Genomic DNA, 23,782 nt, shown 5'->3' with positions numbered 1-23,782 from the left:
GCAGCTTGAGTTTTGTTGACTCTTTTTATTAAAAACGTTTATTCATCTCTCAAGTTGTGTGCAGAGAGGTTATGCAGTGGGCCGAAGGGAGAGTGAGTATCGCGGGGCTGCGTCTCCCTGTGGAGGGAGGGAGCCTGCGGAGAGCAGCTGCCCTTCCCCTCCTCCCGACACAGCTCAAGATTTCTCCTTCATGGCACTGTCTTCTCTGGATTTCAGTCATCTGACCCTACCGCCAAGAAAACAACTCAGCAGAAAAGCCAGGAGAAGCATGCCTGTGTGTGGATGTGTGTTTTACTTTCTTCAGAGCTGCGTAACTTGTATAAAATGATATATATGTGGGGTTGTCTTTTTCAGACAGAATTGGCATGTTTAGGTAGCCAGTCAGGCAGGTGGTGAGAGGAGGGAAGATTTGCTTGGTTTTCATTATTGCCTTAGATGTCACCAGCTTTGGTGTCTGCTCCAAGGACAGTCTTTCATGGGAAGAATTAAGCAGAGTACTAAATCACTGGATTGGAATCGAAATGTTTTCATTCATGACGACTCTGACTCTGTTCATGAATTAGCTGGATAATTGCCTCTCCTTTGCCCATGTGTTCCTGCGTTCAAGCATAAAGTTTATTCTATTGTTGAAAATTGGGTATTACAGGTCTCCGTAATATCTGCTAAAAATATTTACTGAGCATCATATTGTATTTGATGTGGTAGGAGAGGCTATATTCCTCTATGGCATTGTGAAGTCAAGAACATCATTGATTATTCCTAAAACGGTGGCTCTTAAATTTAGTGGGATTGGAGAATCCAATGAAAGCTAATCAGTCCCAGGAAAATACACAAATGGATAATATTTTTATATGACTTCTGGGAGTTCATGAAACCCACCTGTGGTCTACTGCCCTGGAGGGGATGAGAATCCCATGCACCGCAGAGGAAGACCCGGGAAGATCAGCCCTCAGAAAATGTCTGACCTTAATGCATCTGTTCAGAATTTGTCTCAGGGGCTTGAAGACACTGGTCTCACAGTGCTACACTGACGATGCAAAGGCAAGCAAGACTGAGAGGGCTCCCTACCCACAAAGAGCTCTGATCACGGCTGAGGGGACTGCCCAGTCAGGGGCTGCTCATGCACAGTGACCCCTGCTGTGATGGGGAGAATCAATGCATGTGGAGGAGTCAGGAGAAGTTTCCCAGGGAAGATGAGATCCAGGGACGAGTAGTGAAGTGGGGGAAAGAGAAAGCAGAAGGAGGATGCACGAAGGCCAGAGCAACATGGGCTTTGGGGCCGGAGCATTATTAACCAAGAGTGGGAGCCTGGAGATATGAAGCTAAAGCGGAAAGCAAGATCAGATTAACAGGGATCATTTAAGCCATGCCACAGAATTCAGAGTTTACTTGTGACCATTTTCAAATTACTCACTGTGAACATTTGATCTTTCTCTTTTCTTATTTATGAAATATGAATAAAATGTTTTTGGTAAATATGAAGTTTCATTTAGTTAAAAGACATATATAATCACTTATAAATAGCATTATGAGTGTATAATCTCAAAACCATGCATGTTATAGTTGGAACAGACCCTAGAAATGGTCTCATCTAATGTTTTGTTCTTGTATATGAAATGCCTGTATTTATATATATCTATTTAATCATTGAACTTGATCTATCATTCTAACAGGTATCTACAATTCCTGGAGTCAGTGCTTATGGAAATGCAACTTCAGTACAAATAGGAAATATTTCGGGATATATTGATACTCCAGACCCACCAACGATCATCAGCTATCTACCTGGGCTTCTTTACAAGTTTAGTTGTAGCTATCCGTTGGAATACTTGGTTAATAATACCCAGCTTGCTTCGTAAGTTTGCATTTTATTCTTGCTATCTCATATTGTTTTTATGTTTGAGTCATTTTTTATCCTTGAGGGTCTTATAAAGATGGCAGGATTTATTGAGAATAGTCAAACTCAATGTAATGGAAGCCATATTAAGCCTAATATTTCTATCTATCTATCTATCTATCTAATCTTTCTATCTATCATCTATAATTGTTATAACCCATATCAATAGTTCAGGGTGTATATACATTTTATTTCCCCCCCAGATTAAAACTGGTTCAAACTAATTAGGGGGTTGCCTTGGGTTCTCCTCGCTCCCTTCAGAATTGTCCAAGAACTCTGGGTGCTTACGCAGTGCAAAAGGGCCTATCATGTGTCCATTGTGTAGAACATTCAGTCACTACGTTGCTGGGTCCTGCTTGGCTTCAGTCTCTGCCACATGCTCTCACTGTTGGACTCACTGACCCAAATCTGGGGTCTCCATGCCTCCTGCTGAGGTGTCACCTGCACAGGTGCTGAGGATTCCCAAAGGAAGGTGGCATCACCCAGAGCCAGAGAGCTCCAGGCATGGACTGAGGTCACAGCCTTTTGTTTATAGTCATGTCATGATGCACTTGTTATCCCCAAAACACGTACTCTGAGACAGCGCTATCTCCACATTACAGCAGAATCATCTGGATTTGTCAACTATTTTTGACAAAATGGGGCGATTGAGTGAAAACTTTCCCTCTCCAATTCCAGGGTTTATGATCACACAGGTGTAGTTATTGTTTAATCTTAGTCAAGAGGGAACATGGAGGCCACATTTTGCTTCAGTTAAAAAACATTCACAGGGGCTGGCCCTGTGGTTGAGTGGTTAAGCTCGTGCGCTTCACTTCTGCTGCCCAGGGTTTCACCTGTTTGGATCCTGGGCACAGACATGGTGCTGCTCATCAGGCCATGTTGAGGTGGCGTCCTACATAGCACAACCAGAGGCACTCACAACTAGAATATGTAACTATATACTGGGCGTCTTTGGGGAGAAGAAGAAGGAAAAAAAAAAAAATCGATTGGCAACAGATGCTAGCTCAGGTGCCAATCTTAAAAAAAAAAAGAGAGAGAGATAGAGAAAGCATCTTTAAAAAAAAAATTCATGATGGTTTAATGTCACAATGGTGATAAACACCTTGGTCAAAAGCAAGATTTTGATGTGGAAAACAAGACAGGAAAGACCTTGAGTCAAAAGGATGCAGATGTAGAGGGAAGCAAGCCAGTAGGGTGTCACAGTCTCTCACTCCGCTCCCCCAGTAAACACATTCCTGAGCTTCAGTGTGCATGGCAATTTACTCATTTATTCAATAAATATTTATTATACACCTACTAGGCACCGTGCAATGTTCCAGCAGTGAACAAAGTGAAACAAAATCTCCCATCTCATGAAACTTTCATTCTAATTGAATTGATGAGAAGTTATTTGCGTCAGATTCAAATTCTTTTGGAATGACATTTTTCTGCAATGTAATGCAATATGGGAAAAAGATGCCTTGACAAATGAAAAGATCATCAGGACAGTTCGTCTTTCCTTGGTCCCTCTTGCTTTTTGATTATTTATCTGTTCAGTGATTTAAACAGTACGCCAGACCTACTTAAAAGCATGCCAGGCTTACGCAAGAGTTTTAGTGACTTAAATCTAACTGAAACTTTTAATTTAAAATCTCATCAATGCTTTCCATTTTCCAAATCTGTTTTAGATCCTCAGCTGCTATTTCTGTGAGAGAGAACAATGGTACATTTGTCAGCACTTTGAACCTGCTCCTTTATAACGTAAGTTGATGGGTGAAGGATGTTATTTTCTCTCTCACTGTTCTGAGGAGCCATTTATGCGAATGGCTTTTACATAAAAGTCTACCGAAAGCCACATTAACCCCGTGATACTTCGGTAACATTTATCCATCTTTACTACCATTTTCATATATCCTAGTGATGAAGGTATACTAAAAACTCCATTATTTTCTAAAAGTTGGTAAATGATGTAAATTTATTTTATAAATGTGATTCTGCGTAGTTACTTCATGTCTACTTACATTTACATGTACATATTTATTTATATGAGTATGTGTGTGTATAGTCGTAGTCAGGATCAACATTTTGGGAATAATATTTTTGTGATAAAAAGACAGGAAAAATCCAACTGATGCCTCTCTTAAAGGTGTGCATGGCGATGAATGTGTTAATATTTTCAATCTGGGTTTTGGTCGACGACAATTCTATCACATCTGAAATAATTTGGGGTGACTACATAGTATTGTTTAAACTTTTGTCATGTAAATATCGACAGTGACAGCAAAATGTGAAAAATACATGGATTTCTATTTATAACTCTAACATTAATCCCCCAAATGATATTTTCATGTTGATTAAAAATTTTTATTCATACATTTTAAATGCCTGATTTAAATATCAATTTTTCAATCTATCAACCAACATTTTTGTAAATTATGAATCTGATTTTTACATTATTATTCATGTCATCATGGCACTGAGTTATAATTCATGCAACTGATTTAAAAGTCAGTGCTTTATACTTTGCATATAATGAGCTATAAATATTGTAGTAGGACATTTTCCAAAGGCATTTAGAAAAATCATGTTTATAAGTTTGTAGTCTGACACCACAGAGTTCTAAACAACAAATTAAAATGTGTTGGAATGAAGATTGCCTTTCCGTCATTTCTAAACTTTCTCCTACAAGGAGAAGCTGCCAAGTTACTTGGTTCTACAATACTCAGCAAATATGTGCCAATATTCACTCCCAGTATGGCCAGATATTGTTGTTGTGAGCCATATTTTTAAATTAGAAGTTTCTATCTGTTGATTTACATGTGTGAGCTCCTTGAGGTGGAAGGCAGGTTTGGATTCAGTATTGTTTATTATAATTAAGTGAAACAAAGAGGAGAATTCCTGATCTTAAAAAATATACCCACATGGCATTTAATGATACCATTATTGTCTGTGAAGTTAAATTATTCTCTCACTGGAAAAGCAGAAAACCAAAATTTATAAGTGCGGATTTGAGGAAAGCTTTGCTGTCAAGTTCTTTTCTTTGTCATTAGAAACAGTATTGTAGTCTTGCTGCTAAATAGACATAATCCTTCAAAAAGTTTCTAGAATCTTAATGCTAAATAAAAGCCTATAATTTGATGATAACCTTAAGATTTTAATTCTATGGTAAAAGGGTAACCAATTGTTTGATATCAGACTATAAATAAAACAGGCAATGCCAAAGTACTTCTCATTTTTCACCAGTTTGCAACAAAAGTATTACTAATGGTTGAATTAAAAAATTAAATGGAATTTTTTAAAAGTTATTTATTAACCATTTATTTAATACAATTTAACCATTTCCTTACAAACTAGATTTTTTGTTTAATTAACAGACTTTATTTTTTTAGAGCAGTTTTAGGTGTATAGAAAAATCGATCTGAAAGTACAGAGAGTTTCCCCAGACCTCCTGTGTCTGCACACAGTTTCCTCTATTGTTTACACCTAATATTATGGGGTACGTCTGTTACAGTTGATGAACCGATATTGATATATTATTAACTAAACACAGCAGTTTGCATTTAGGTTCACTCTTCACGTTGTGTATTCTCTGGGTTTTGACATTTACATGTGACATGAGTCCATCATTCCTGTATCCCACGGAATAATTTCACTGCCCAAAACTAGTTTTCTAATGTGGCTCCATTGTAGTATTTCGCCACGTGACGGGGCATTAGAAAACTAGTGATTTACACTAGAAAGAAAATTTGGTATGCTTTCACTAATTGAATCCAAAATCATATTTATTTGTTCAGAATGCTAACATTCAGCAACCCAAATGTAATTTTATCGTAGCATTTCAAATTAACTATTATTTTACGACCATGTCTTCCTATTTCCCGTGCAGAGTTTTTGAGTTTGAATTCTTAGGAATGATGGAAAGTTACATTACACACTATGCACCCATTACCCTTATTCTCAGTTTAATTATTTGGAGAGGAAAGTTGTACCCAGTTTGGATTCAGTGCAATTGTTTATTTCTATGTGTTCTGGGATTCAGTAAATGTACTTAGGCAAATTTTATTTATAAAAAACAATGACTTTTATTGACTATGCAATTTCCATATACGCAGATTATTTCAAGTTGATGCGGCCTTATTTTTGTGTAACACAAAGATACGAGTTTTCTCCTATGTGGAAATAGAAAGTGAGGCTGACTTTGATAATACCTAAATATTAATAATAATACCTAAAATAAATAATACCTAAATATTAGTGTGTTCTGAGCAGATACAGAAACAGTAAATCTGAAAGAGAGTTATGGCAATTAGAATATTTTTTTATAGTTGAAGAAAAATTTTAAATAAAAGTAATTCACTTTAGGGACTATACTGTACTAATGAATAAAGGCAACTATACAAAATAAAGTCAGAAAATTACCTTTTAGAAGCAATTTTAAGAGAAAAATTTGATGAGTCGTGATCAAACCACAGCTGAGTCATATCATTTGCAAATGACTTAGCAATATAATACTTGTAAAAAAGTAAGTAGTTTTCTGGACGATATTGATGCAAGCATAAGATGAAAGAGTTGTATAGTTAATGAAAGGTGGATTATATGGCGAAGCTGTAAAGGGGAGCCAGAAAGATAATTAAATAAAAATATTACCTATCAGAAATGGTTAGAGGAGCTATTATCATTTATCACAGAAATATAGAAAATACGTACAGCATATAATCCCTCATTTATCCGGCTTTATGTGGGAATGAAATGTTCCACATAAATGCAACTTTTTGAAAAGTGAAGCATTCAAACTATTATTGTTTTAAGCTAAACAATTCAAAATCTGTTGCTTTCTTCCCAGCCTTGTGCTGTATTTTGCCTTTGCTTGATGACTTTGAGATTTTCATAATGAACATTAAAAATTTCCCTTCGCTGCAAAGTAGCAATATCTTCAGAGTCACTCAATTTGGGGGAAACAATTTTCCTCCATACTTCGTGATTTGACAGCTTTCGTTTTTAGGAGTTATTTTGTGCATTCTATATTTTTTTCTCTGTTTTTCTTTATTATCAAATTAAAGCTGTCACTTCATTTCTAATCTGCTGCTTTAATATACGTAGGATGGGGAGTAATATAAATTTCTCTCCAGAATTGGTCTAAAATAAGAGTAAAAAGATAGAAACGAAGTCCTGAGACGACCTCCTCTAAGTAATCACCAAGGAATTTGGTGCAGGAACCTAACAGCATGCCTGTTGGCAACTCGGAGAATATGTTGGTCTCTTTTTTGATTTTCTATTAAATTTTGATAATTTCAAATTGCCAGATATGTGATTTTGGGTAAATGAAAGATTATCAAGAGTATAAAGACCTATAACTCCAGTGGCAAAGAGCTTAAACTTAAGCAGATATACTTTAAATAAGTGAAATATTAGCCACTGATATAATTTAAATAAAGAGAATATTAATTTAAATAAACTGCATATAGACAATTGACAATTAAACAAATTAAATATTAGCCACTGACTGTTAACCATAGACTATAATTTAAATACACTGTACATCAACCATCATATATGGCAAACTCTGGAAACAAAAAGATTTGTGCATGGAAATGAACTTGTTACTTGGGTTTGGTTTAAGAACAGTTCTGCCAAGAAACTAGAGGACTAACTAGGTTCTTTCTGGAGTTAGATCTGTAGATTTTATGTTGCTTTGCCCCCTCTTTTTTTTATATGACATTATTGATTTAAGTAGAAATGTGCTGTTGTTGGGAAGGCAATGATGGAGTCATTATTTATTTTTTTCATCATTAGGATTCAACCTACAGTCAGCAGTTAATTATCCCGAGTACAGGATTACCTTTGAAAACCAAAGTATTTGCAGCTGTACAGGCCACTAATCTGGATGGCAGGTATTTTCCAACTCTTATCTTTGGTTGGTTAAAACAGTTTGGCTGCCTAAAGCCTCGTGAATCACAAAGTTAGCTCATTCATTTTTAATTTAAAAAATACTGCCATTGCTACATCATTTAGGAGTGCTAATGAATAGAAATAACAAATTACAAAGATTAAGGGATGCAACGCGTTTTATGTCATTAATTAGAAAATAACAAGTCTTCCCATAAAGAAGCAGGGGTAGTGACTGGGAGAAGGCATGGGGAGATCTGGGATGTTCTATCTTTTCATCTGAAAAATGATTAATCAGATGCAGTCATTCTGTGATCACTTATGATTTGTGCACTTTCCAATGTGTATGTTACTATTCAATAAAAACTTCTTAGAAAACAAAAGAACCCTCCTCACAAGGATCTGAGCCATAATGATATGAAACGACCCCCAGAAACATCTCTGTAAAAAATCAAAATCAATCAAGGTTCATGTGATACTTAGAAAATCCAGAATGATCAAAAACGAAAGGGAATTCAAAAGCTAGAGATCCAATCTTGCCCTATAAAAAAATTGTAACATGTAAATGGTTTATTTTGGGTTTCTCATGTGCTATTATTTAAACTTTGCAACCTGAAGAGATTAATATACTCTAAAAATTTGGTTCTATTTAAACTTCTCCCTTTCCATCTTCTTGGTATTTCTATTTTGAATATATGGGATTCTTTAAAATTGTCTTACTAAATGCAGAATTTAAAAAAAATTTATTGGCATTCACATCCGATGGACTAGTAATTTTTATAACACCGGAGTTGGGATAAAGTGATGTATAAATCTAGGCACGATCTGGCCTTCTGGGGGAAGGCTGTGCATTTGCCTCATGGCTTTCTCCTGCCTAACACAGTGTCTATCGTGAACTCCCACTCCCTCCCTGACTGATTCTGGCATAATTTACAGCGTATAATTTATGCACGAAACTCCTTTGCTATATGTGTTATTATAATATCCTCTGTCATGTGTTAGAGACAGTAACTTCTAGAAACAAAAGGCCGTTATTCACAGTGAACATAGAAGCACCTATGTAGCTCACTTCTGGGGTTTACTTCTTGAGACTTTGACCATTCAGTTGCCCTGAATACAAATTTTAGCCTTACCCCACTTTATGTGGGATGGCAATTTGGTGCAGATTTTTAAACATCTTGAGTTTAGGCGAATCTTTTAATAAACAAGAAGCCTCTGCAAATAACTAAGAAAAAACTATATTCCGTGGGGTGAGACATTTGTCAATATTTACTGCCCTTGGATTAGTAACAAATACCCGACAGAGAATTCTGACTCTAGATCATTCTTACCTCTTTCTGCAGATGGAATGTCTTAATGGATTACTGCTACACGACCCCATCAGGGAACCCAAATGATGATATTCGATATGATCTCTTCCTTAGGTAGGTGTCTAAGTCTTGTATTCACAGCAAAGACTGAATTATACATAATTGAAATGGAAAATCCAAGTCAGATAAACAAATTATAGGGCTCTTTTATTGCTTTTAAATTTAAAATTTTACATTTTGAACTTTTAGTCCTTACAAAGCTGGAAGTATAAAAGTCAAGAACAGTTTTCAACACAAAATGCTGATAAGGCTATTGTTGAATGAGAATTGCGAGTAAGTTAGGTCCATCAAAGATGTTTTATTCATGTTTAGGACATCTAGGAATATTTCACTGTCTTAGGAAAAGCATGGCTAGGACATTATTGGCAATAAGAGAAAGGCAGTGGGAGGGCACTATTTATCTGCAGCTAGGCTGTCTCATCATGTCAAAAGAAGAGTAAAATTAAAGTAATGGTCTAGACAATTTAGACCCCAAAATGCTTTTCTTCATTTATCAGTATTTAATACGAAAGTATAATATAGCCTACCACTCCTTTTTTATCAGAGCCAATAACTTCAACTTCATTCCCCAATAGACAGTGATGGAGTGAATGTAATCTACATTTGGGGGAAAAGGACATTGATCATAAAAACATTCAATCATCCCAGCTCCCTTTCAGCATTTTTATCTGACAGCAGACAGACCTGAGAGTCAAGCAATAGCTTCTCCTCCTGCTTATAAAATGCAGTTGGCTCAGATCACTGCTGCTCATGGACACGTGATGGGAGTAATCTGATGGGAAATACCAAAAGAAAACGTTTTATTGGCTAATCAAGGCTAAGATGATGCTCAGAGGGTATGGTCAAACTGACCTCGTGTACTCTGTTGCTGGAAGTGTTAATTTGGACAACATTTTTTGGAAAAAAGGTCAGTATGTATCAAAAACCTTAAAAGATTTCATATTCTTTGATTCTACTTTTACAAGTTGGGAAACACATTCTAAAATATTGATGACTTTCTGGTCTATCAGTGCTATTTGAAATAGTAAAACATGGAGCAAAGTGGGTGTTCAGTAATAAGGAAATGGGTAGATGAATTATGGAGAATCAGTAAGTTGAGGGCTCACACAGGTTCTACAATCATATAAAGTTATTTATAAAATGAAAAAAAATGGTCAGTTCTATATCTCCCCCATTTCTATCCTTTCGATATTTCTATGCTTGGAAATATATGGTTCTTTAAAATTTAATTGTATTAAAATATGAAGTAAAAAGGATCAGCACATACAATTGTGTGTACAATGGACATCATTAGACAACGTATGACAGACAAGACTGTGAAGAAATACATCGAAAGGTTCACAGTGGTTAAATGATAGCATGATAGGATTGTGGATTATTTTGCTTGGACATTTTCCAAAATTTCTGTAATGATCACACATTGATAATCTGGAATACCATCGTCAGACCTCGGTTATGACTATGGTGGCAGCTAAGTTCTGAATCTTTTCAGTTTTTTATTGGAAACTATAGAGAGTGAAAGGAGTAGCTAAAAAAAGTCCCCCAAATGCCACTTTCAGTGAAACTAAGAGGAAAAGAAAACCTAGAAATTCCAAAATATGTGTTAATGTTGATAAAAGCAATTAAGATCAAGAGAAAATTGTGCAGGGGGAGGCTCGCAGGAAGCAGTGCGGGGAGGGGAGGAGAGGGAAGAAAAGTGAATGCTGAGGGTCCTGGGGGTGGCAGATCCCAGAAACAGCCTGGAGACAAGTGCATCTACGAGGAGAGGGTCCCACTCTGAGCAGAAGTTGGTAGGAGCAGGGCTGAGCTCCAGCAAGCCACCAGGGCTGGGGGACACGGAGAAGGAAGGCGTGGAGAGAGGCCAGAGCCTCAGAAGTGGCAGATCTCATAAATTGCCAGCAAAAGTACACCTTCTAATGGTGACGGACTACCTGGGAAGACAGGGCCTACCTGTGGTGGAATAGGTTCCTGAATGAACCTGAGGAACACAGACAGAGCTGATGACAGAACCCTCGAGAACAAGCTCAGAGAGGCAGAGAAAACTCAGTTACACGGTTACACCAGAAGGTCGTTATCATTCCATACTGCCCCACAGTCTGCTGAAAATAGCAGGTCTAGGGAAATCCAACTCTTTCAGTATGAATGGTGAGCAAATGAAGGCATTTCTTGCAGTGTTGCAATATACTACAAGAAAAATGCGGAAAATAGCAGAAAAAATTGTAAAGATGAATTAACTTACTGCAAAAATGTTGCCATGGAACGGATAAGAATGTAAATAAACATTCCAACATTAAGTTAAAAAATATTACAAAGTAATTATAGCTATGAAGATAGAATTATACGAACTCAGGTAAGAAAGGCTGGGACAGTGAAAGGTAAGCCGACAGGAATGTGCAGAGGGCACTGGGAGAAGGTAAGACGGAATAGAAAAAGAAGCGTCCTCCAGAAAGGAAGACATAATTTGAAGGTGTTCAGGGGAGAAGAGACAGCAGAAAGTGCAGAATGGGACAGAGAAGGTAAAAATCAGAACTGCAAATCAAAAAACAAATATAAAGGAAAAGATCAAAAAGATTCGAGAGGAAAGAAACAAAAGGTAGGCAAAGGGAATTCAATACACGCCTATGTGTGATTGGAATCCCCCCGAGAGAAACCAAAATAATATAATAGAACAAATATTTTAAAATATGATCCAGGAACACTTTCCTAAATTAAAAGAAGACATGTCAATGCAGTGAAAGGATGCCTTGGATCAAATTGAAGCTTTCATCAAGTGAAAGCTAGGGAAACCGTAAAAAAGACTTTGAAGAAATATAATAAGTGGGACTTGAATTCCCCTCTCCAGAAACAGTTCTAGTGGAAGGACACAGAAGAGCTAAGCGACATAATCAATAAGTTATCTATTGAGAGCTCTCAATTCTAACAATAGCAAAAAACAGAAAGTCACCATCGCTTGGAAGTTTAAAACTCTTAAATGACGGTTGGATCAGAAATGGAAATCTGAACTAATGTTTTGCAATAAATAAATAAAAAGTAAGTTTTTTGAGAAAACAAATAAAATAGAGAATCACAAGCTAATTTAATCAAAAAGGGATAAATGACAAAGCCATAGAATACAAAAAAAAAGGCAGGGGGAACCACATGGAAAGGAGCAGAGTATAGCCCTACCAGATATTATAGTTAATAAAGACTCTATAATTATTAAAAGGATGTGACATTATGCGAGGCTAGACACATAGAAAAAAGTTTAGAATAGTAAGTTGAAAAATAGACCCAAAACATATGGGAATTTTCCATATGATAGAGTGTGATAGCACACAAATCAGTGGGATTATCAGAGATTTTTAAAAATAGAGCTGGGCAATGGGTAATTATAAAGAAATAGCACTGGATCTGTACTTCACTCAGTGCACCATGACAAATTTTATGTAGATTATTAATTTAAACATAAGAACTATGGGTTTACAAGTCATGGAAGAAAACATGCAAAATACAATGCAAACTTTGGAGTAAGAAAAATCTGTCTTTAGCCCAAGTACTAGGGGCCATAAAATAAAAGATTGAAAATTAAACTACATAAAAATAAAACTTCTATGTGGGCACATGCATATGTGCGTGCATGGGCGTGTGCTCGCGTGCACACACACCTACACACACCCCGTGAGGAATGTCCAGAGCCAAACAACAAAGTCAAACAATTTGCAACTTACTTAACAAGCAAGGAGCACTCTTCCTAACATATCAAGAATTTGTTGGAATCAGAAGGAAAAGACCAACAACATAATAAAAATTTGGGCAAAGGGCATAAACAATTTTCAGATAAAGAGGAATAAATGGCTCTATTGTATATGAAAAGATGCACATATTCATTCACAGTAAGAAAAAGGCAAATTAAAATTATATAGTGATAGTTTGTTTTTTTCCTACCAAATGGAGAACAATCCAAAATTTTATCTACGCACTTTGTTGATGTAGCTCTGAGGACAATATGGATTTTCCTCATACATCACGGGGGCAGTAAAAATGAGGAAATATTTAGAGAGAGAGGGCAATGTGGCAGACTCTATTACGTGATCCTACAGCTGTATCGTATAGATAACCCAGCACATATTCAAAATGATGTATTAAAGACTATTCATTATTACTTTGTAAAAAGCAAAAGATTCAAAACAATGCAAGGGTACATCAGTAATAAACTGGTTAGATAAACTCTGGCCTGTGTGCAGGATAGAATACTATACAGCTGTGGAAAAAGAATAAGGAGGCTCTCTAAATATTGATATGCAAAGATCTCTAGGATACCTTGCTAAATTTAAAGAAAGTCAAGGTATAAAACAGTATAGACAGTGTGCTCTTGTTTGTTTAAGAAGGGGGAGACAATAAGAATTGCTGCTTCTGCTTCTATTTGCATATGCCCTGCAAGGATGGAACGACAGGTGAGCTCACCTTTGGCAGGTGTGTAGGTGGATGTGGGATGGTACCAACAAGGGCGAAGGGGGGACAGAGACTTTTCACTAGATATATTTTATACTGTTTGGATTTTTGAACCATATGAAAATATAATCCTTCTAAAATCTGGCAGTAATATTATAATTCTATAATAATACAATTCTGACAGAAACTGACGTTTAAATTCTGTGATCTAGGTCACTCGTCATATTTATTGAGTTAGCTTATTCTTTTATTAAATATCTGCAACATGACATGATTTTGATGGCTCTTAATGTAATGAGGGTGCTCTTCATACTCCAGAAATTAATTTACAAGTCACAAGGGGTTGGTACTTTCCAGTAATGCCGTGTTTTCACATTCCCTAAAATGTAGCTGTGACAAAGATCCTCAGACCACCGTCATTGAAAACGGCAGAAGCCAGCAGGGCCGGTTTTCCTTTGAAGTGTTCCGATTCGTGAAACACAAGAATCAGAAAATGTCCACCGTCTTCCTACACTGCGTTACCAAGCTCTGCAGAGCTGATGACTGCCCCTTCCTGATGCCAGTATGTTTTTAGCAATTTCATTCTAAATTGTTGAATTGATCTAAGCTGAAAAGTTATCAAGTGGTAGGAACTAATTTCTATACAGAAAGTGGATATGCATTAGGTCAGACGGTTTGAAGTAGGGCTTTTTCATTCATCAAGTAAAAACCTAGTGACTGCCTGCTTTGTGCCAAGCATAATACTGGGAATACAGACATGTGTGCATGAATTCTGAATTCAATTAATTTATCCTTTAGGAGCATGAGACAGTCATAAATGAAACAAAGACGAAAAGGTTATGGCGCAAAGGCAGATATATATATGAGTTGCAGTAGAGAAGCATTGTTCATTGTGAAAAAAGAGCAGGAGAGGTTGGGAGGTTTGGTGGAAGAGATGAAACTCAAACTGTGACTTTGAAGATAGATGAACCCCAAAGAGACAAAAATCAAGAGTGTGAGAGACATCCCGTGCCGAGGAAATGGTTAAAGACCCATAAAGCAGAGTCACCAGGGAACTTCCGGTCCTTCAGCAAGGCTATGGAGCAGAGAAGAGGATGATGGGAAAACCTGGGGAGGGGCAGGGCTGGCTCTAGAAAGGTCGAGTGGGGCCTGATGGCCTGGGAGTCCCTTGGATTAAAAATTGAAAGCTTTAAAAGGTGAGGATCTGAACTGCTTCCAGTCATTAAAAGATAGACCCATTTACTAGTGAATAAAAAACATTCTATTTCTGAAGGGCCTCCTAGGGTCACTTCAATATTAACCCGAGAAAAATGCAGGCAATTTTTTTTGATGTGAAATAGCTTTAATATGTTTGTATTGATGCTCAAATTCATGCATTTCTTCACCACCCTTGTTTACTTTAGTCCCAGCTAGCTATATCCGAGGGGGTTAAATGGAGAGTCCACGTTACCGTGGCTCTGTGCTGACCAACATTTCAGAGAACGATTTATTAAAGGCTTGAGAGAAATAAAAGAAGAGTTTGATAAACACAGTTCTTTTTCAGGAGAGCCACTGAGCTATGTAAATTAATGAGGCAGTTCACAATTACAACGGGAGAAAAGAAACGTGGCCGAAGCCAGGATAAGAAACCGTGTAGTAGTTATATGCAAAGTAATTAAATAAATGCACAGAAGTGAGTGAATAAAACTAAACATGTGGTATCTCTTCCAAAAGAATCTTCTTTCCAAATGGCCATAAAGAAACAATTTCGTGGCGGTGTGGAATTTCATTTGTTTCCATTAACACCTCAGATTTGCGGCCACCGAGAAAGGAGAGATGCGGTGGGGAGGACCACCTGGAGAACCCAGAGCACTTCCGGGAACGCCATCCTCTCTGCTGGCCCCATCATCACTCGGAGCGGTAGGAGCGCTCCTCCTCCCGTGTGTAGTAATAGACGGTTCCAAAATGGCTTGTGACTTGCCTTCTAAGGAGGGCTCAAAGTGGTTCCTAAACAGCACTAATTAACTGTGAGACAAGATAAACTGCTAAGCAACTTTAATTTCACGGTAGTTTCCTGTTTACTCAACGTTCACACAAAGGGCAATATTGTTTTGACCACATTTCCCTTTACACACACACAAGTATACCGTGCTGGACATGGTTCCCTCTACCCTGCCCTGCCGTGCTCTCTGATCTGCATCCACCAGCTGCCTTGCTCTCTGGGCTCTGGTTGGGCCTGGCCAAGAGGTGGCGCCATCAGAGGATGCGAGTGAAGGCCACAGAGCTCTTGCCAGATGACTGTCTCCCAGAAACTACTCTCAAAGTTCTGAAAACCCTCTCCTTAACCCATAGCCCAGGTAACTTGACTTTCTCTTGTGAATTCCCCACGTCTTTATAAATAGTCCTGTTAAACTCTCCCTAAATCGCCCAATTTGAGTACCATTTGTTTCCTCTGAGGATCCTGAATATTACACCCCCCTTCCAGTGCACTCATTCGTGCTCATGAATCTAATGGACACAACTGTTTATCCACATATATTCTCATGTATACAAACATTATTGCATGCATGTACAAACACAAACACACACTCTCTAAAGGGCTATTGCTTTTACCTCAGCATGATCCCAGAGACATCCAGAATCAGGTGGATAAAACACACATGCAGTATAAACAACACAGAACATGAGTCAGAAAAACTGATTCTAGTTCCAGCTTTCATCCAAACAGGCTATGTGACTAGGAATTTTAGTTTACTTCTCTGGATTAATAATGAGTGTTTGAAAAAGTAGCCTTTAAGATTCTTTCTGACTCTATAGTTCTAAACTTCTCTTTAAAAAAGCAGAATTCTAGTTTGGATTATGCCCTAAAAATTTTTTCTCTATTTTATATTAGCTGTAAGGCTATTATTATGTTTGAGATCGTCTTTACCTTTTCTCCCACGCCTCCTGTCCCATAGTAAAAAGAAAGCTTTGCCTGAAATTGTTAATTAAGCAAAAAGTAGTTTGGGCCTGAAAAATCCTCATAATTGGTTTAGTTATTCACTCCTCCATGTTTGTGTAGACAGCATTATTTAAAAACAAACTGATAGGTCTTTAAAATAATACAGAAATTTATTAAATATGAAATTTCAAACTTAGTCTATACTCCCTGAAGCCTCGGTCTGTGTTTCGAATGGTTTGAAAATGACTAGTTTGTGGCTTGTGAAAGGCCAGTTCTCACCTCTATCTAGCTGTCAGAAATAGCTCACCGAATTACACTGCGTGGAAACTCAGCTCCTGTTGCTAATAATAGGAATGCTTTTGGGTAGGCACAATCAAAAATATTTTTATTTCTATGGAGCACATCTGGAGTCAGTTTGCTATAAGAAAAGCACCTGGAAAGCAACATCTCTTTGTCCATGTTGAGTAGATGGCTTTTCCTCCTTATTAACCTCCCTGCTTCCTTCTTACCCAGCCCAAATCAAATTTAAATTTTACAAATTTTAAATAATTTGCTAGTGTAAGATAATTTTTAAACAGACAAAAATTACTAAGACTTCCAAATTTACTCTCCATTGTGTTATGTTGGTTATTGGTCTGTCTCTACCTTTGAACTTGAAGATCCCTGAGGGCAAAGACCATGGCTTTCTCTATTGTATTTCCTGTTCTTGGAAGATCCCAAATTCCAGTAAAGATCAACAAGTAGAAGTTTCTAATTCTACCATAGCTAACCAGCTATCCAGGTATGTGGGTTTCACTCACGCCATATCCAGTCGCCCAAGATATCCATGCTAAAACTAATGCTAAAATCCATGCCTGACAGAGCTAATGCCTTCTATAACAATGCCTCTGGTGTTATGCTTGGATTTCTTCTTTTCCAAGTTTGATTTGGTTCCACCTCAAGGATCACATTTGTCTCCCGACACACTAGGGTTGTCTCTTAGTGACATCAGTCTCTCCACCTGTAAAGCTCCCAAAGGATCATGTTCAAACCTTCATGTTCATTCCTTTCTCGCTCTCTTCTAGATTATTTTGTAATTTTGGTAAATAGCCATAAGATAGTCCTCATTTTTGGTTGATCATGGTGGCCTTACAGCATAGAGGACCATATGTAACAACGTCTACAGTATAATACTGTAATATCCATGCAAAGAAATTTATTTTAAATTCCACATAAACAAGAACTCAGAAATCAAGCCATGTCCATCCACAGGCAAATCCTACGTAAACTTAAGGTTCAGCTTAGTGACCAGGGCTACTGTCTGTCCTTAGTTTCACTTTGTTTTTACCTTAGGTCATCTAGAATTTATCTCCCCAGGACCTGCGGTTGATTTCATATAGACAAGTTCAATTTCAGGCTCGATTTGCTCTCTGCAAAACTCTCTGATCCTTGGAATTTTTGCTCAGTTTACTCATTGACCCACTCCTTTCCCCTGGGCATCTGGCTTAGGTCAAGTTTCATAAGTTGTTAAAACTCAGAACTTCTGTTTGTTTGGGTTTTATAATTGAAATCAAACACATTCTGGGTATTTTTACCCAACATCGTTAATCCTCTTGATAGTTGATTTAAGAAAATATTCGCATCCTCAAAATTCAAAATCCTCAAAATTCCTGAAGTGTTATCTTAAGCAGCCAATGCTAAAACTGTTTGGTAGGGAAATGCTTATGGGGGGAACAATTCTGTAAATTCAAAGATACAATCAGTGGAAGACAATAGTATCTAATTTTTCTTTTTACATAAATTCCCATGGAGAAGTCCAAGCCAAACTCTTGTTCAACTAGTGTTATTGAGTTTTATGGGTAGTCAATGATCCGTTTGAGCATATTTATTTAGTCTTTGCATGGAACAGCCACTCTGCTACGAACTGGAAATACACTAGAGAAAGCCGTGGTCTTTGCCTCCGGGAATCTTTGAATTTAAAGGTAGAGAGAGACCATTAACCAACATAATACAGTGGCAAGTAACATGTTTGGAGGTTCTGAACTTTGAAATATGTCATCCATTTTACTACAAAAGTAATTGAAGATTTTTCAAACAAATAGTGAGCTTATGTTAAGAAAGGAAAAATGTTCGTTCTGCATATATCTTTGCACTGATGTTCATTTTATCCATTTATTTCAACTACTTGCATGAGAGAAAAGCAGAGAATGACAGTTTATCTGCCACTTCTGGCTTTCCAATAGCTGTGGTATTGCTGCTATCACATTTGTCCTGTGGCTCCTCAGCTAGCTGTATGTTTTTTGAAGCGCCCACCAAGTTTACTATTCCAATCTCTTCTAATTCCAGAAGGTTTCTTTTTAGCATATATGTATATGTTAAGACCAAGTGTGTGTGAGAGAAAAACAGAAGTGTGTGGCGACAAAAGTCTCCTGGAAATTATCTGCTTCCTCTTTCTGGGCTAGACAGTGCATTGCTTTTTTTTGCAATGTTACTAAAATTGCAGGATACCAGAAACAACCACCCAATAATGCTTTTCTCTACCTTTATCCACAATCAAATACAGTTCCAAACAATATTCAAATATTACACGCTTTGATTGCAGCCACCTGCCAAAGGTAGGATGCCTTCAGCTTTTCTGAGTCCTGGAACCTGGAGCTGGTATAGCTCATGTGGCATCTTTTGTCCCCACACAGAGGTTTTGTCCACAACCAGGTCCTCATGGGTGACACCTGGGATATTGTTCTTACAGAAGTGTTGGCAATAACATGGGACAGGAGGGGATATTCTGACCTCTTTTGTTAATCTCGAGGTACAGAAAATAGTGGGTGCATCCAGTCTTAGCACTTTTGCCTAATTTGGGACAAATAGGAGGAAGGAGTTTTCTATTCTTTAATAGAAACATTTTTTGAAAGCAAATAACTGTATTTCTAAGCAAAGAATAACTTTTAAAAAGGCATTATATGTTCTTCCCACGTCCCAGTGAGCCTGCTGGTTTTGGAGAAGGGACATGCGAATCTTCTGGATAAGTTGATCACAGTCCATTCATTCCATCTATTTTCATGAGAAGGAACTGTCTTTATGAAATGGTGTTGGTTGGAGGTTAGGATTTTCCTAAGGGTGTCTTATAAGGAAAATTTGCGCTGTTTTTCTTTTTGTCCTATAGCAGCGCACTGTGCCATTCTAAAGAATCCTGTGAATGAGTGCTTGATTAATTTTGGGCCTTGTACTTCAGCATCAAACAGCAGAACCATCATTTTGCCAAGACTCACATGTCTGAAAAGAAATGGCATCAGCTGATTTGTAAATGTCTCACCAGGTTCTCCCATCAATGTTTCAAACACTAATTCTGGAGTTCCACAGCTCGAGATATTCTTCTCTATAACCAAAAATATTTTCCATAGTGGCGAGTTTACATTATTTTAGAAAAAGGATTCTGGAAAAACTGAGCTTTTGTTTAAACGTATGTTTACTATCATGGAGGCTGTGACAGATGGCAGTTTCTTCATCTGTAAAATGGGGATAGCAATAGTATCAAACCCTATGACTATGAAGAGGATTGAATGTGATGACATATGAAACAGCACATTATAAACTGTATGGCATTGCATACATATTAATTATAATAATGTTTATATTCTAAAATCAAACAGTCAACTGCACACATTTTATGGTTCAAATAACAAACATACACACCCACATACTTAAACACAAATGTGAAATCCACTCGTTGTACAAGCTCAGGGGTTAATTGCTACATGATTACAGAATGGGTAATAAAAATTGGGAAACCAAGTGAATGTGCTCATTGCATCTATGATGACATTTGCCAGGGGAAAGTGAAAAATCAACAGCGTCAGTCTGTTACTGAACAGATGAAAATAAAACCACAACTCCAGCTCAGGAGTCATGCTTTCCTCTCCTTTAGTTATTAAGTGTGAATTTATCTTCTTGGAACTTAAAATGATGTTTTTGCAGATTACGATGGGCAAATTGGCAACACTTCAAATAGAATGGCACTAAATAATGAATATTTCTCTATAACAGAATAACAAATGGCAGGTTATAGGGCTATAAAAAATGTAATAGCTATTACCAATTACTGCCCCCACTAACCCGACTAAAGAGATAATGATGAAGCAAGGTTGGCAGGAAAGAGCACAGCACAGTGTATTTTGTGATCGTGTGTGTGTATCCAGGGCAGTGGCCGGGTGTGGGCTTGGGACACGGTTAGATGATGAAATCTCAGGCACTTGGAACAGAGGATGGGAAGCAGAATGGTTTAGGAGGATTTTCATTACTGCCTGCCCCATGGAGCTTGTGGGTGCAGGTGAGGGGACGTGGAGGTAGAAAGTAATTCTGGAATCACAATAAACATAGATCAATATTTGGAGACACGATATTGTTTTCTTTCTCCTTTTTTTCCCCCCTAGATGAGACTCCAACCAACAATTCACAGCTTGGTAAGATAATTAACATATATTGAAAATAAAAGTATGATTTTTAAAAATGTTAAGTATTTTTTGGTGGTCATTTACAAAACTAATCAACTAAATATAATGAGCTCTGGTTTTACAAGTTTGTTATATGTTAAATAACGGATCACTGAGGATTTCTGAACTCATATGTGACCTATTGGTCAATTTTTTTAGCATTTTATGGATTTTGCGGGGGGTCTGCCCAGGGGATACCAGGCCACTCTAGAGCGCATAGTCCTTTGGTTATTGGATTGAATTATAGTCACATAGGTTGCAGCATGATCCATTGTCATGCTATTCTTCTACGAGATACTGAGGACAGATGTTTTGCAAGTGTAAATTGGGCTAAGGTGAGCTAACTCTGCCGTTGGACCTTTCCACTGTGTGTGTTTTATTTCCCGCAGGTTCTGCAAGTGCAGCTCCTTTTCAGCTGAACGCCGTCACCAGCGCACTGATATCGGGACTGGTCGTTCTGGGAGTCACGAGCTTTTCCCTTCTCCTCTGCTCACTGGCCCTTCTACACAGGAAGGCACCCAGCAGTTTGGTGTTGAACGGCATAAGAAACCCAGTCTTTGACTGACTGTGACAGGTCCCTGTCCTCAGAGAAGGCTTCACTGACTATATCGCCTGTGACTGCAGTCAGTGTCCTGTCTGAATTGAATGCCAGCCAGCATTTGATATTTGTAGGTTTGATAGATTTCACAGTGTAGCTCATCAGCATGATGATAGTGAAAGAATTTTGATAATATTGCTCTTGTCACCTATGTATGTGGTCAGTCCTATTTGTATGGCACCAATGGGTATACTGACAATAAGCAAACAATATTCAGGACTTAGATCTTACAGGATCAGTTATGTTTCATTTTATTTCAATTTTTAAAAGTTATTGGTTATAGAGATAAAAGGTGGGAGTAGAAGAAAATGAATTTGTTGCATTTTTTCCCCTTAAGCATTAAAACCCAATGCGATGGCATTTAGATTTACATATGTGGTCCTCCAATGAAAGTTGCTTTTTGTTTGATTCCAGCTTGGGGATATGTTTTAATTGGAGTGGCCGACTTGGACACCTGAGATTTAATTGCTCATTCTCTGACCTCCTGTGCTTTTGGCTGATTTCCATGTGTGACGACATTCATTTAAAAATAAACTCTTGGGAAATGTATCTCAACCTGAAACATCCATTTGTGGAGCGAGCAGTAAAAATAGTCGTTAACCTCCACAGGATGCGAAGTGACCCCAGATCATTATTCATTTAAATAGAACTGGCTGGGATTAGTTTTCTCCTTCTGGTGCAGGGAGAACATCGCACAAGCTGACTCTCCCCGCAGGTAAGCAGCTCCGCGGCTGTCACAGCCTTGCTCCCGGCGGGGTGGCCCTGCGAACAGTATTCTTAATTCAGGAGCCATTCTATGCGAAAGCAAGCGGTCGCTGTGGCAAGAAGGCATTGTCCCTGCACATAAGCATAGCGTTCCTAGAACAACCTAGGTTCCTTTTTTTCTAGAACAAAGAGGAAACAGGTTAAGTGTGTTTTGCAGAACTTTGTTGGTGTTTCCATGAAAAAAATGTTCCTTTCCTCACAAATTTCTGATGGTGGCAAAACACACTGGAGGAGGCCTACCCGTTAAGGTGTCTTCTTGAAGGTGTCATGATGACCACGGAATAAAGAGTATTTTCCGCTAATAGTAAACTGCAAGAAGCATTTGATCATTTAGCAGTTTTGTAAAAAATTTTAAAAAGCCAAGTTTTAAGCAGCCTATATTCTTACAAAATAATCAACCCTCCCTTTGTTCAATCGAACCACACAGTTGAACAAATAATTCAATGACAAACACCCAAACTGAGCATGTGCAGCTACCAGAAGTGCTGTGTTAATTGGAAAAATTGTTGTAAAGACTAATTTCTATTCAATATTTGTGACCCATTATTCAGGACTCAATTTACTATACCACATGCAAATGACTATGCAATTTTAGATTTGTTTCAAGTGAAGCTCTGATGTTAATAATTAAGTCAATCATCAAATCGAAAACACCTTTTCACTAATTTGCCTGAATAGTTCAGAAGAGAGTGTTTATATTATGATAATTAGCTATGAAATTGCCTCAGCTTTCCCTTTCAGGGTGCAGACACAAAGTGAAGTGGGATCTGGGACGTCTCCAGATAATTTCTTCAATAGAAAAAAGTCTAACCTTGGGGCCTGCCTGGTGGTGTAGTGGTTAAGTTCCCACACTGCACTTTGGTGGCCTGCGGTTTGCAGGTTCAGATCCTGGGTGCAGCCCTAGCACTGCTTATCAAGCCATGCTGTGGCGGCATCCCACATAAAATGAGGAAGATTGGCGACAGATGTTAGCTAAGGGCCAATCTTCCTCAACAACAACAACAACAAAAAGTCTAACCTTACAAGCCAAGGTCCTTTTCCCTGTATTAGTTCAAAATAACTTTGAAGTGACCATTCTGAACTTTATCTGTGTTAACAAGTTTGTTTTTGAATTTAAAGGGAAAAATTCTACAGAAAAAAAAAAAAATATGGACTGTGCTCCTTACATGACCCTATAGGCAAGTGGATAGTACTGGAATATTCTGGTAAATCGATTTCAGATACTTTAAGTGAATTGCCATTGATCTGAGGATTAAATCCTGTGAATAGGCCGTTACATCATTGAAGCCGGCTTGTCAGTTTGATTTTTGTGCTTTGGGGCTGGCTGCTGTTTCAGCCGTTGACCTTTAAAATTCCATACCCCATTTTATAAAACTGGATAATGGATGTATCATTTTGAAAGCAACTTAAATCTCGTATTAATTTTTGCCAACCTTTCATCATAAACGGGAGAATAAGAGCTACAAT

At 37.7% G+C, this 23,782-nt stretch overlaps 1 protein-coding gene across 2 annotated transcripts in view; it reads left to right on the top strand.

Annotated features, from left to right (window-relative positions):
- ZPLD1 (zona pellucida like domain containing 1) overlaps positions 1-22,112 on the top strand; it is a 219,619-nt gene extending 197,507 nt beyond the window's left edge. For both annotated transcript variants that reach the window (XM_070582878.1, XM_070582879.1), the window contains 8 exons: positions 1,674-1,855; positions 3,565-3,637; positions 7,670-7,767; positions 9,106-9,186; positions 13,954-14,125; positions 15,354-15,462; positions 20,893-20,922; positions 21,342-22,112. In XM_070582878.1, the coding sequence (XP_070438979.1) occupies positions 1,674-1,855; positions 3,565-3,637; positions 7,670-7,767; positions 9,106-9,186; positions 13,954-14,125; positions 15,354-15,462; positions 20,893-20,922; positions 21,342-21,517 (921 nt within the window). In that variant the 3' untranslated portion in view covers positions 21,518-22,112. The remainder of the gene's footprint in view (positions 1-1,673; positions 1,856-3,564; positions 3,638-7,669; positions 7,768-9,105; positions 9,187-13,953; positions 14,126-15,353; positions 15,463-20,892; positions 20,923-21,341) is intronic.
- Positions 22,113-23,782: the final 1,670 nt, after the last annotated feature.

Source organism: Equus przewalskii, chromosome 18 (genome assembly GCF_037783145.1).
Source record: "Equus przewalskii isolate Varuska chromosome 18, EquPr2, whole genome shotgun sequence".
Classification (NCBI taxonomy): domain Eukaryota; kingdom Metazoa; phylum Chordata; class Mammalia; order Perissodactyla; family Equidae; genus Equus; species Equus przewalskii.
Note: the sequence above shows the minus strand (reverse complement) of the source record. Positions and strands in the feature narration are given on the sequence as shown.